The sequence below is a fragment of the Oncorhynchus masou genome, chromosome 28, assembly GCF_036934945.1.
Source record: "Oncorhynchus masou masou isolate Uvic2021 chromosome 28, UVic_Omas_1.1, whole genome shotgun sequence".
Classification (NCBI taxonomy): domain Eukaryota; kingdom Metazoa; phylum Chordata; class Actinopteri; order Salmoniformes; family Salmonidae; genus Oncorhynchus; species Oncorhynchus masou.
This window is the reverse complement of record NC_088239.1, coordinates 64,515,433-64,528,721: the sequence shown is the minus strand read 5'-3', so window position 1 is coordinate 64,528,721 and position 13,289 is coordinate 64,515,433. Positions and strand designations below refer to the sequence as shown.

Genomic DNA, 13,289 nt, shown 5'->3' with positions numbered 1-13,289 from the left:
TTTTCCTTTTGTCCAGGTGGGAAAGGGCATTGTGGAGTGCAATAGATATTGCATCATCTGTGGATCTGTTGGTGCGGTATGCAAATTGGAGTGGGTCTAGGGTTTCTGGGATAATGGTGTTGATGTAAGCCATGACCAGCTTTTCAAAGCATTTCATGGCTACAGATGTGAGAGCTACGGGTCAGTAGTATTTAGGCAGGTTACCTTAGTCTCTGTGCCCAAGAACACTATGGTGGTCTGCTTGAAACATGTTGGTATTACAGACTCAGACAGGGAGAGGTTGAAACTGTCAGTGAAGACACTTGCCAGTTGGTCAGTGCATGCTCTGCGTACACATCCTGGTAATCTGTCTGGCCCTGTGACCTTGTGAATGTTGAACTGTTTAAAGGTCTTACTCGCATCGGCTGCGGAGAGCGTGATCACACAGTCAACCCGACGAGCTGGTGCTCTCATGCATGTTTCAGTGTTACTTGCCTCGAAGCGATCATAGAAGTTATTTAGCTCATCTGGTAGGCTTGTGACACTGGGCAGCTCTTGGTAGGGCTTCCTTTTGTAGTCTGTAATAGTTTGCAAGCCCTGCCACATCCGACGAGTTATGGAGCCGCTGTAGTACGATTAAAGATCTTAGTCCTGTATTGACGCTTTGCCTGTTTGATGGTTCGTCACAGAGTATAGTAGGATTTCTTATAAGCTTCCGGGTTAGAGTCCCGCTCCTTGAAAGCAACAGCTCTAACCTTTAGCTCGGTGCGAATGTTGCCTGTAATCCACAGCTTCTGGTTGGGGTATGTACGTACGGTCACTGTGGGGACGACGTCCTCAATGCACTTATTGATAAAGCCAGTGACTGATGTGGTGTACTCCTCAATGCCATCGGAAGAATCCCGGAACATATTCATGTCTGTGCTAGCAAAACAGTCCTGTAGTTTAGTATCGGTTTCATCTGACCACCGTTTTTAAAAGACAGTCACTGGTGCTTCCTGCTTGAATTTTTGCTTGTAAGCAGGAGCATAGAGTTATGGTCAGATTTGCCAAATGGAGGGCGAGGGAGAGCTTTGTACACGTCTCTGTGTATGGAGTAAAGGTGGTCTAGAATTTTTCACATTTTTCACAGCATTTAACATGCTGATAGAAATTTGGTAAAACTGATTTAAGTTTCCCTGTATTAAAGTCACGGGCCACCTGGAGCGCCGCCTCCGGATGAGCGTTTTCCTGTTTTCTTATGGAGGAAATCAGCTCATTGAGTGCGGATTCAGTGCCAACTTCGCTCTGCGGTGGAATGTAGACAGCTACAAAAAATACAGATGAAAACTCTCTAAGTAGATAGTGTGGTCTACAGCATACCATGAGATACTCTACCTCAGGCGAGAAAAACTTTGAGACTACTTAGATATCGTGCACCAGCTGTTTACATAAATGCATAGGCCTCCGCCAGTGTCTTACCAGAGGCTGCTGTTCTGTCTGGCCGATAGAGTGTATAACCCGCCAGTTGTATGTTCTTAATGTTGTCATTCAGCTACGACTCGGTGAAACATAAGAGTTTTTAATGTCCCATTGGTAGGATTATACATGCTTTCAGTTCGTCCAAGCGGACTGTCATGTGCATTTTACTGATGAGTGGCTTCCGTCTGGCCACTCTACCATAAAGGACTGATTTCTAGAGTGCTGCAGGGATGGTTGTTCTTCTGGAAGGTTCTCCCATCTCCACAGAGGAACTCTGGAGCTCTGTCAGTGACCATCGGGTTCTTGGTCACCTCCCTGACCAAGGCCCTTGTCCCCCAATTGCTCAGTTTGGTTGGGTGGCCAGCTCTAGGAAGACTCTTGGGTGTTCTAAACTTATTCCAATTAAGAATGATGGAGGCCACTGTGTTCTTGGGGATCTTAAATGCTGCAGACTTTCTTTTGTAGCCTTCCCCAGATATGTGGCTCGACACAATCCTGTCTCAGAGCTCTATGGACCATTCCTTCGACCTCATGGCTTGGTTTTTGCTCTGACATGCACTGTCAACTGTGGGACCTTATATAGACAGGTGTGTGCCTTTCCAAATCATGTCATATTTGGAAAGTGTCCATTGAATTGATCACAGGTGGACTCCAATAAAGTTGCAGAAACATCTCAAGGATGATCAATGGAAACAGGATGCACCTGAGCTCTATTTTGAGTCTCATAGCAAAGGGTCTGAATAATTATGTATGTATGTATGTATCTGTTTTTTTAAATAAATGTTCAAACATTTCAAAAAACCTGTTTATGCGGTATTGTGTGTAGATTTCTTAAATCCATTTTAAAATAAGGCTGTAAACGTAACATGTGTAAAAGGGGTCCGAATACTTTCCGAATGCACTCTGGGTTATGTGGTTGGACCAGGTCTCTTGAAAAATATGTTGTTTTATCTCAATGAGACGAACATGGATAAATAAAAATTAAATTAAATATATATATAAAATTAAATGAATATATATATAAAATTAAATGAATATATATATACATAAAATTAAATGAAATATATATATATATATAAAAATTAAATGAATATATATATATATATATATATATATATATATATAAAATTAAATGAATATATATATATATATATATATATATATATATATATATATATATATATATATATATAAAAATTAAATGAATATATATATATATAAAATTAAATGAATATATATTTATATAAAATTAAATGAATATATATATATATATATATATTTATATAAAATTAAATGAATATATATATATATATATATTTATATAAAATTAAATGAATATATATTTATATAAAATTAAATGAATATATATATATATTTATATAAAATTAAATGAATATATATATATATTTATATAAAATTAAATGAATATATATATATATATATATATTTATATAAAATTAAATGAATATATATATATATTTATATAAAATTAAATGAATATATATATATATTTATATAAAATTAAATGAATATATATATTTATATAAAATTAAATGAATATATTTATATAAAATTAAATGAATATATATATATTATATAAAAAATATATTTATATATATTTAATACAACTAAATTAAAAGGACTGTCATTTTCAGCAACTATTATTCCCAGCATCCTTAAAGGTGTATGACCTTGCCGGGCCTCCGTACATACCTGAGACTGCGCGAGCGGGGTCGCATTGGAGCCGTCCCCCTCCGTCGGTCGTCCCCGGCGATGCTCTCGGTGCAGAAGTGCTTGGAGAGAAAGTGCAGCTCATCCGGGGTGGGCTGGAAGGGGAGCTGGTGCAGCTTCTCCTGTGATGAACAGGACGACTGGAAATGAAATGAATATACATTGAACGAGAAAAGAAAAGATAAAAAGGAGAGGCTAATGCTTTGATTCATGTTTGTTCTGACTGTGTTTATTTGATTGGGTAAATGTTCATTACGGTATTGATGCCCTTTTACAGTGTCTTGAAAATGAAGGACAAACTTATGGGTGCCAAAATGGTTGCGACGGTACAGTAGATGAAAGCTAACAAATTACTGTGAACATTCCCATTTCTCCTCATTACATTGTTCTCAAATCCAATCCAAATAGGGATTAAATTTAAACTAAACTGCAAACATAGCCTGGACAAACAACACAGTTGCTGGTGTTAATCCCGCTCTATGGTAGTTCCCCCTAACCGGTTGCCTCACCAGCCTCCGGCAACATGTTAAGTATTTATCAGCTCTAATTGATGGTCCTCAAAAAACATGGCCGTTAACAAACAACCCATTACTTTGTGTGTGACGGCTTGTTTACTTTGTGTAGTCTGCCATGGGGCCTGTTTGTGTGTGTGTGTGTGTGTGTGTGTGTGTGTGTGTGTGTGTGTGTGTGTGTGTGTGTGTGTGTGTGTGTGTGTGTGTGTGTGACAGAGAGTTGACCATCGCCTGCCTGTGTGATTTGAGTTTGTCAGTAAACAGAGCAGAGTTATGTGTGTGTGTGTGTGTGTGTGTGTGTGTGTGTGTGTGTGTGTGTGTGGCCTAGCTGTGTGCCAGGGCCATATTTACTCCAAAACAAATCTGCTGGCCCTAAATACAGCGTCTGGTGGTATGTGTCAGCCTGCGAGACACTAGCGGGAGAATGGCACCAATCATCTCTGACTACCAGTAGCCTACAGTACAGTACAGCACAGGACAGTACAGGACAAGTGACTGAAGTACAGACTAGAGGATGCCTATCAGATGATCATTTCACATTGGAACATCTTTATTTGAACTATTCTTGAATATCCAGTGATCTGGTACAGTATATGTATTTTTTAGAATGAAAGGGTTTTCCATCAGTATGTGAAAAAGTTAGGTTAAACAACCTTTTTGGTATTGCTTTAAAAAAAATCTAGCTAACACATAAAATATTTTGTTTCATGGCCTTTAACAAATTGAGTGGTATGGTACATACAGAAACAGTGGAGCTGGGTGTGTTGGTGCCATAGCCAGAGGAAGGCAGAGAGGCCAAAGACCAGCGTCGTCCATCAGTCCTACTCAAACACACAGACAGAGATGGAAAGAGACAGACGCCATCATAAACTCAGAAACCATCCATAACTAAATCAGTAATATGAGAACTTAACAAAATATAAAAATAACTATGAATGATAATGATATTCAAAACAAGACTACTCAAAGCTTCAGGATTTTGAATAACATACCTACACTACAAATGCACAACGTTCTGGATGACCTTTGACCTATGTGCAGAGTTAGGTCATTTGCAACCTTTACCTTTCCCGGAAGAATAGGTAGGAAAGACTGCTTTTCAATAGCCTACTGCAGCATTTACAGTGGATTATATTTGAGTCATTTAGTAGACACTTTTATCCAGAGTGACATACAGTAGTGAATGCATACATTGTCGTACAGGTCCCCCGTGAGAATCGAACCCACACAGGACAGTTTCCTTGATCTACGCTACCTGCCACCCACATCTTTTTTATTTGATCTTTATTTAACTAGGCAGGTCAGTCAAGAACAAATTCTTATTTTTAATGACGGCCTAGGAACTGCCTTGTTCAGGGGCAAAACAACAGATTTGAACCTTGTCAGCTCGGAGATTCGATCTTGCAACCTTTCGGTTACTAGTCCAGCGCTCTAACCACTAGGCTACCCTGCCGCCCCAACCTACCCTGCCGCCCCAACCTACCGAGTAGTGAGATGTCTTCTGTTGCACTAACCAATAACACTGAACATTGATACAAACTCAGAGGAATAACATGTGGGGATAAAATGTAGGGACAGCTAGAAACACATCAAACAGAATTTTCATGATTCAGGTATAATGGCAAGGTAACAATGACGTTGTGTATTCATACACATTGCACGAACGGACATGTGAGTTACAATGACGTTGTGTATTCATACACATTGCACGAACGGACATGTGAGTTAAAATGACGTTGTGTATTCATACACATTGCACGAACGGACATGTGAGTTACAATGACGTTGTGTATTCATACACATTGCACGAACGGACATGTGAGTTACAATGACGTTGTGTATTCATACACATTGCACGAACGGACATGTGAGTTACAATGACGTTGTGTATTCATACACATTGCACGAACGGACATGTGAGTTACAATGACGTTGTGTATTCATACACATTGCACGAACGGACATGTGAGTTACAATGACGTTGTGTATTCATACACATTGCACGAACGGACATGTGAGTTACAATGACGTTGTGTATTCATACACATTGCACGAACGGACATGTGAGTTACAATGACGTTGTGTATTCATACACATTTGCATAAACGGACATGTGAGTTACAATGACGTTGTGTATTCATACACATTGCACGAACGGACATGTGAGTTACAATGACGTTGTGTGTATTCATACACATTGCACGAACGGACATGTGAGTTACAATGACGTTGTGTGTATTCATAGACATGAGTAACAGGAAGAAGAGCTATGAAGAGCTACGATGTTTACATGACAAAACAGAGTCCTAACATGACATGTCTGGTCTGTGGCACTGACGGAATCATAGCAATAAATAAATAAGCTGTTGAAAGTCGTGTAGAGTGAAGGTTGAACAAAAAAGATTTCAGGCTTTTTGTGAAGACGTGGAGAAAAGCACTTCAGAAAACACGAAGAGTTTGAGTCTGATGATGGTAAAAGACTGAACCCTTGAACCTGCCTGTGATTTCAATCTCTGTATAGAGAGCCTGTCAGAACACAGTGAGATCCTGCCTTCGCTTCTCAAAAGAACCGTTGCCTGTCTGCGGCAGACAATTATAGCACCACAATTTGGCTTCGTTGTTTAAAAAAAGATAAATCTTTCTTTTAAGATTCATATTTCCTATGTATGCCTCAATTCTCATACCATTTGTCAGATAACCACCAAGATAAAGTACTACTACTACTACTTTACTACTTAAAACAATAAAACTTGCCCATAAGCATTTTATAGCAGACTATTGTATGCTAGTTGAGTAGAGTTACAGATAAAAGGTTCAACTGGCATTGACTTTTACTAATACCTTCGTGCAAATGAGAAGTGGGCTGAGGCACTAGGAGAGAAGTTTCTGGGGCTGTCTTGAGGACTCGTTCCTGTTGTTCAGAGAGGAAGCAGAGAAACAAGAGGAGATTACAAGTTATTAAAGAAAACATTCCAGAAACTTGAAACAAAAGCATTTTAAATGAATCAAGGAAATAATAATACTGAGCCTACAGCATAGAATCAAACCCATACCAAACCTATATTAGGACTTGGTCTTTTTTCTTTAAATAACAAAGTGTAATAAGCCTGCATAGACGACACATTTCTTCATCAATTTACTCTCAGCTATTGTACTTTACACAGAATTTTAGATTTTATTGTGTTATCGTGTATTGTGGCTCTTATCTGAATGAGCTTAATCTAGGAAGACTGAAATGGGACTCTCAAATGGGACTGATCTGCTTGAAGCAGTAATTACATAATCATAATAATATACTTCCACATTGCAGCTCATCGGCTTGGATTAATCAGGAGAAACATATGAGTAATGGCACATGAAAAAGAAGAAAAAAAAGAGCCCAACAAATGTTTTTTGTTTTTGTTTTTTTGGGGGGGGGGGGGCAAAACTTGTCGATATGTTTTACAGCAGGGAAATGAAAGTATTTCCAGTAGTGGGGAAAGTACCTCATTGTCATACAAAAGTATAGATACCTTAAAAGTTACTCAAGTAAAAGTTACCCAGTAACATAGTGCAAGTCTAAAAAAAAATATTTTAAGATTCATATTTCCTATGTATGCCACATTCTCATGTTATTTTTCAGATAACCACAAAGATCTAGTATAAATTACTTTCTGGAAATAAATAAAGCCTGCCCATAAGCATTTTATTGCTGACTATTGGCAGCAATAAATATTTAAATCTCCTTCAGAATCAAAAATAAATGTAATTACACTTAGGTATCAAATGTAGAAGTAAAAGTGTAAATAATTTCAAATTCCATATATTAAGCAATGCAGACGGCAGCATTGTATTGTTTTTAGCCAGGGGCACACTCAGAGATTATTTACAAAAGTCCCCCAGACCATAGGCAGTAGGGGTGACCACGTGTTATCTTGAGAAGTGAGTGAATTTTACAATTTTCCTGTCATGCTTAGCATTCAAAATGTAACACGTACTTTGGGTTGTCAGGAAAAAAATGTATAGAGTAAAAAGTACAATATTTTCTTTAGGAATGGAGTAAAAGTATGGAGTAAGAGTAAAAGTTGTCAAATTTAAATTAGTAAAGTAAAGTACAGACATACCCAAAAACTACTTAAGTGTACTTTAAAGTATTTTAACACCACTGAATTTTCATAAATTGCCATCCAAAAGAGCAATTGTCCAATAACTATGCTTCAAATTTTCATTTCATACATTGTGACAATGACATGAGAATGGCCGCAAATGTTCAGAAAAGCAAGAGAAAATCCCCTTTTTTTAATCCGATTAATTCTATATCAGTTATCGGTGGAGTTATCAGCTACTGTAAGAGTAGCCTTTAGGCTAATACCGTAGTCTAAATAGCTATGTTAACACAATGGCGTTATTCAAACAAAGACAGTCTGGGTGAAGACATCTGGCTATAAAAGACATTTACAACAGTCCATAAGATGTTAGTTAGCCCTTAGCTAACAGTTGTTAATATTTGGGTTCTTTTCTGGTTTTATTGCATTACTTGAAGTCCTGCAGTGGAGCCTGAAGCATCCTCTACCAGGGAGGCCCTCCAAATGATCCCTCCATCTCTCAATCTCACCATCCACATGGACAGCATCCACTTATTACCCACATGCCTACTGTTCTGTGGTCCTGCCTCAGGCTATTGAACACATCAAACTACGGGACTTTCCCCAACGGCAGCAACTAGGCCTTGTGTTCCCTCATTCAATAAGGTAAAGAACTAACCCTTGGTCCAACGTTAATTAACCACAATTAACTCTGTAGCCAAAGGCTGGAGTAAACAGTTAATAAACTAAGGGCAACGATGGCAACCCCTGAGACAAATCTGATGATAGCCAGAAGGCTATGCAATACTGGGGGAACAATGGTGGTACTGAGGAACAGAGAGGCTGTTTACATGGCGATGTCACCTGTTTGTGGTGTAATTTAATTATAGCTGATGAACATAGATAAGTACATCACCAGGATGGGATAGAACACACCTGAGGAAAAGGAACACATGGTAACTATCCAGTGAAAATCTCACTTTAAAAGTTCATGTTCTTTTATATACACTGCTCAAAAAAAGGGAACACTAAAATAACACATCCTAGATCTGAATGAATGAAATATTCTGATTAAATACTTCTCTCTTTACATAGTTGAATGTGCTGACAACAAAACCACACAAAAAATTATCAATGGAAATCAAATTTATCAACCCATGGAGGTCTGGATTTAAAGTCACACTCAAAATTAAAGTGGAAAACCACACTACAGGCTGATCCAACTTTGATGTAATGTCCTTAAAACAAGTCAAAATGAGGCTCAGTAGTGTGTGTGGCCTCCACGTGCCTGTATGACCTCCCTACAATGCCTGAGCATGCTCCTGATGAGGTGGCGGATGGTCTCCTGAGGGATCTCCTCCCAGACCTGGACTAAAGCATCCGCCAACTCCTGGACAGTCTGTGGTGCAATGTGGCGTTGGTGGATGGAGCGAGACATGATGTCCCAGATGTGCTCAATTGGATTCAGGTCTGGGGAACGGACGGGCCAGTCCATAGCATCAATACCTTCCTCTTGCAGGAACAGCTGACATACTCCAGGCACATGAGGTCTAGCATTGTCTTGCATTAGGAGGAACCCAGGGTCAACCACAACAGCATATGGTCTCCAAGAGGTCTGAGGATCTCATCTCGGTACCTAATGGCAGTCAGGCTACCTCTGGCGAGCACATGGAGGGCTGTGCGGCCCCCCAAAGAAATACCACCCCACACCATGACTGACCCACCGCCAAACCGGTCATGCTGGAGGATGTTGCAGGCAGCAGAACGTTCTCTACGTCGTCTCCAGACTGTCACATGTGCTCAGTGTGAACCTGCTTTCATCTGTGAAGAGCACAGGGCGCCAGTGGCGAATTTGCCAATCTTGGTGTTCGCTGGCAAATCCCAAACGTCCTGCACGGTGTTGGGCTTTAAGCACAACCCCCACATGTGGACATCGGGCCCTCATACCACCCTCATGGAGTCTGTTTCTGACCGTTTGAGCAGACACATGCACATTTGTGGCCTGCTGGAGGTCATTTTGCAGGGCTCTGGCAGTGCTACTCCTGCTCTTCCTTGCACAAAGGCGGAGGTAGCGGTCCTGCTGCTGGGTTGTTGCCCTCCTACGGCCTCCTCCACGTCTCCTGATGTACTGGCTTGTCTCCTGGTAGCGCCTCCATGCTCTGGACACTACACTGACAGACACAGCAAACTTTCTTGCCACAGCTTGCATTGATGTGCCATCCTGGATGAGCTGCACTACCTGAGCCACAGGTGTGGGTTGTAGACTCCGTCTCATGCTACCACTAGAGTGAAAGCACCGCCAGCATTCAAAAGTGACCAAAACATCAGCCAGGAAGCATAGGAACTGAGAAGTGGTCTGTGGTCCCCACCTGCAGAACCCCTCCTTTATTGGGGGTGTCTTGCTAAATGCCTATAATTTCCACATGTTATCTATTCCATTTGCACAACAGCATGTGAAATGTATTGTCAATCAGTGTTGCTTCCTAAGTGGACAGTTTGATTTCACAGAAGTGTGATTGACTTGGAGTTACATTGTGTTGTTTAAGTGTTCCCTTTATTTTTTTGAGCAGTATATATATATATATAATAAACAATACAAAACATACACATACAAAAACTACATCACACCTCCTTTATGTGAACAATGGAGGATTGGCTGATTTCCAGTTTGAGTATACGTTTTTTAAAGATAATTGATGAGAAGAGTATTGTCCAACCTATTGGCGATCTCACTGCACCCCTCATATGTCGTGTCTTGACAAACAGACAAATTAAAAGTATATTTACATTACAATACCTCAGACATCCATCTTTCCAACCCCACCCATAACTTTTGAATTTTGTAACGTTCCCAGAAGGCATGAATTACTAAGTCATTAGTAGTTTTAAACTTCAGACATGACTCTGCCGTTGTGCTGTAGAATTTGTGAATTTTGTTTCTTGTATAATATTCTATACATTAATTTATACTGGATTAAGCATTCATTTTCATTAACTGTAATATTGTTAGTTGTCTTGCAACATTCCCTCCGTCTTGTGCCAAAATCAGTTATTTTTTCATCTTGGTTCCAATAGTTATTTTTTTTCCCGAAGAGATTGTCTATTGTATAGACTCGAGGGGAAGGTTTTCTATAGCTTACCTATCATATCAATATCCTTTTCTGAATAGGATATCCTCTAGAATGCGCTGATGCCCAAAATATTTTAAAAGACAAAGTAACTGTACAGTGACAATCTCACTTTTAAAAGTATATATTCTGTTAACTCATACCCAAATAATGTTGTTGACTTGTTCTGTATTTGTGGGCAAAGCATACATTGGAGAAAAACACACTTCAAAAACCCCACCTCAAACTTGTATCTCAAACAAATGCTTGATATTTCCTCATAGAACATGGAACCTTGGCTGAGTTCGCCATTCAGCGGTCTTCTTTCAATAATATTTTGAATGACCGATATACGCACCATTCTGTTGTTTGGGTACGCCCACACCATTCAAACACACACAAAAAAAAGCTTTTTAACATACTTAATTACCAATTTTAGTAACCCTCGTTCAGATCAGAAAATGGATGGTCTTGAGGTTGCATGGGTAAATGCCGTCCTATAATATATAATAATAATATATCCCATTTAGCAGACGCTTTTGTCCAAAGCGACTTACAAGTCAGCTGGGGCCACTACTTTTACATATGGGTGGTCCCAGCGGGAATCGAACCCACGACGCTTGGCGTTGCAAGCGCCATGCTCTACCGACTGAGCCACAGGTTAGAGCTATCGGCCTCCTAAGCAGAATCATTTCTATGATTTACTTGAATCTAATTGCTGTGATCACAACGTATTTGCTGATAGAGAACGTATTCGGCTTGGCGATTTTAATACAAATGTGCAGTTATCACCCAAGATAAGTATGAGTAAATGCCCTGTATATCTTTAAATCAGTTATTTGGACTGAACCAACCCAGGTGTGTATTGACAGTAAATCAACTTTGGATTTGAATTTTGTTTTTTGTGATCATAAGGTAACCTACTGTACCCGCAAAATATCCAAAATGCTACAAGAGCCAGGTAATAAATACATGAAGGTACGGTCTATGAAACCATACTCAATGTTTTGTAGAAGTACTTGTTATTTTGGATTGGTCTCATGTACTAAACTGTGATGATTTTGATCAGCTTGGTATCTTTTTAAAGATCGGTTTCTGCAGGCACTCGACTCTGGCTTCAATGAAACAAATTTGAATCAAACAGCGACCAGGGAAATGGATCACTTCCAAGATCTTAGACCTCATAAGGAAAAGGGATCGCTACCTGGCCAGATTCAGAAGGACAAATCTACAACAAGATTATGATGGTTATATTAACTGTAGAAACCAGGCAAGATACACAATGGATAAGGCCAAATCCCAACATTATATAGACACCGACAACTTACATCAGCCTCAAACTGTGGGAAATTTTAAAGGACATTGGCTCATAAACTTCCCATAAGGTAAAAAAAAATCCTGTAGTATTGGCATGGATATTGATGATGTTTTATGCTATGACCAGGGAAAGGTTGCAAATTATTTTAACACATTTTTCACCACTATAGCCTAATCTCTGGTTAAGAAGTTATCCACCTGCACTGGACACTAAGGCCAGTCTTTCATTAACAACTTTTACCAAAGCAAAGATTTCACAAATGATTTGTTTGAGCTGTGCATGGTACCAGAGGACAAAGGTTCCAATCTACTATGCTTAATGAGCACAAACAAAGCAAATGTGCTGGATAACCTTCCTGCAAGATTCATAAAGAATAGTGCTTGTGTCACTGCTAAAATGATAATGCATATTGTAAACCTTTCTATTAGTAGAAGTACATTTCCCAAGGATCTCAAAACAGCCCGGGTGGTTCCACTCCACAAGAAGAGCAGTAAAACAAATGTAGGAAACTGTGTCAATACCCCTTGGAGTACCACAGGGATCAATTTTAGGGCCTCTCATTTCTTATATATGTTAATGATATGCCAGATACAGTAAACTCCTGCTTTATGCTGATGATTCAGCCATACTGGTATCAGGGAAGGATACAGTTTACATAGAGACCCTGAGTAAGGAATTGCATTTTGTTAGAGATTGGTTGTCTGACGACAAATTGTAACTACATTTGGGAAAAACCTAATTGATTTTATTTGGTACAAAACGTAGATTGCTTAGCTGACAAGATAACAATAGGCGATTGAATATAAAATAAGTGTATCTTTGTGCATCCCTAGATCAATCCCATTCTGGAGACCTGATTGCTGCTGCAAAAAAAAATAAAAAATGGAGAACAAATTGACATTTTTATATCGTAACACTAGATATTTTACCATTCAAGTTAAGAAACGGATTCTCAACCTTGATTGTGTCATTTTGATTATGCCTGCTCTACTTGGTATAGTGGGCTATCAAAAAGATGAAAAAGAAAATGCAGGTCATACAAAATAATGTTATCAGGTATTTGCTGAATGTCCCCCCCTAGGACCCACATAAGGGTACAGGAGTTCTGGGAGAGGGG

The 13,289-nt window shown here is 39.2% G+C and overlaps 1 protein-coding gene across 6 annotated transcripts in view; it reads right to left on the bottom strand.

The window, feature by feature from the left end:
- The window catches only part of mast4 (microtubule associated serine/threonine kinase family member 4), a 215,220-nt gene that overhangs the window by 32,065 nt on the left and 169,866 nt on the right, over positions 1 to 13,289 (bottom strand). For 5 of the 6 annotated variants that reach the window (XM_064942917.1, XM_064942918.1, XM_064942921.1 and 2 more), the window contains 3 exons: positions 6,525 to 6,594; positions 4,426 to 4,504; positions 3,154 to 3,311 (listed from right to left, as the gene is read on the bottom strand). In XM_064942917.1, the coding sequence (XP_064798989.1) occupies positions 3,154 to 3,311; positions 4,426 to 4,504; positions 6,525 to 6,594 (307 nt within the window). The remainder of the gene's footprint in view (positions 1 to 3,153; positions 3,312 to 4,425; positions 4,505 to 6,524; positions 6,595 to 13,289) is intronic. The other variant, XM_064942919.1, reaches the window with a different exon arrangement.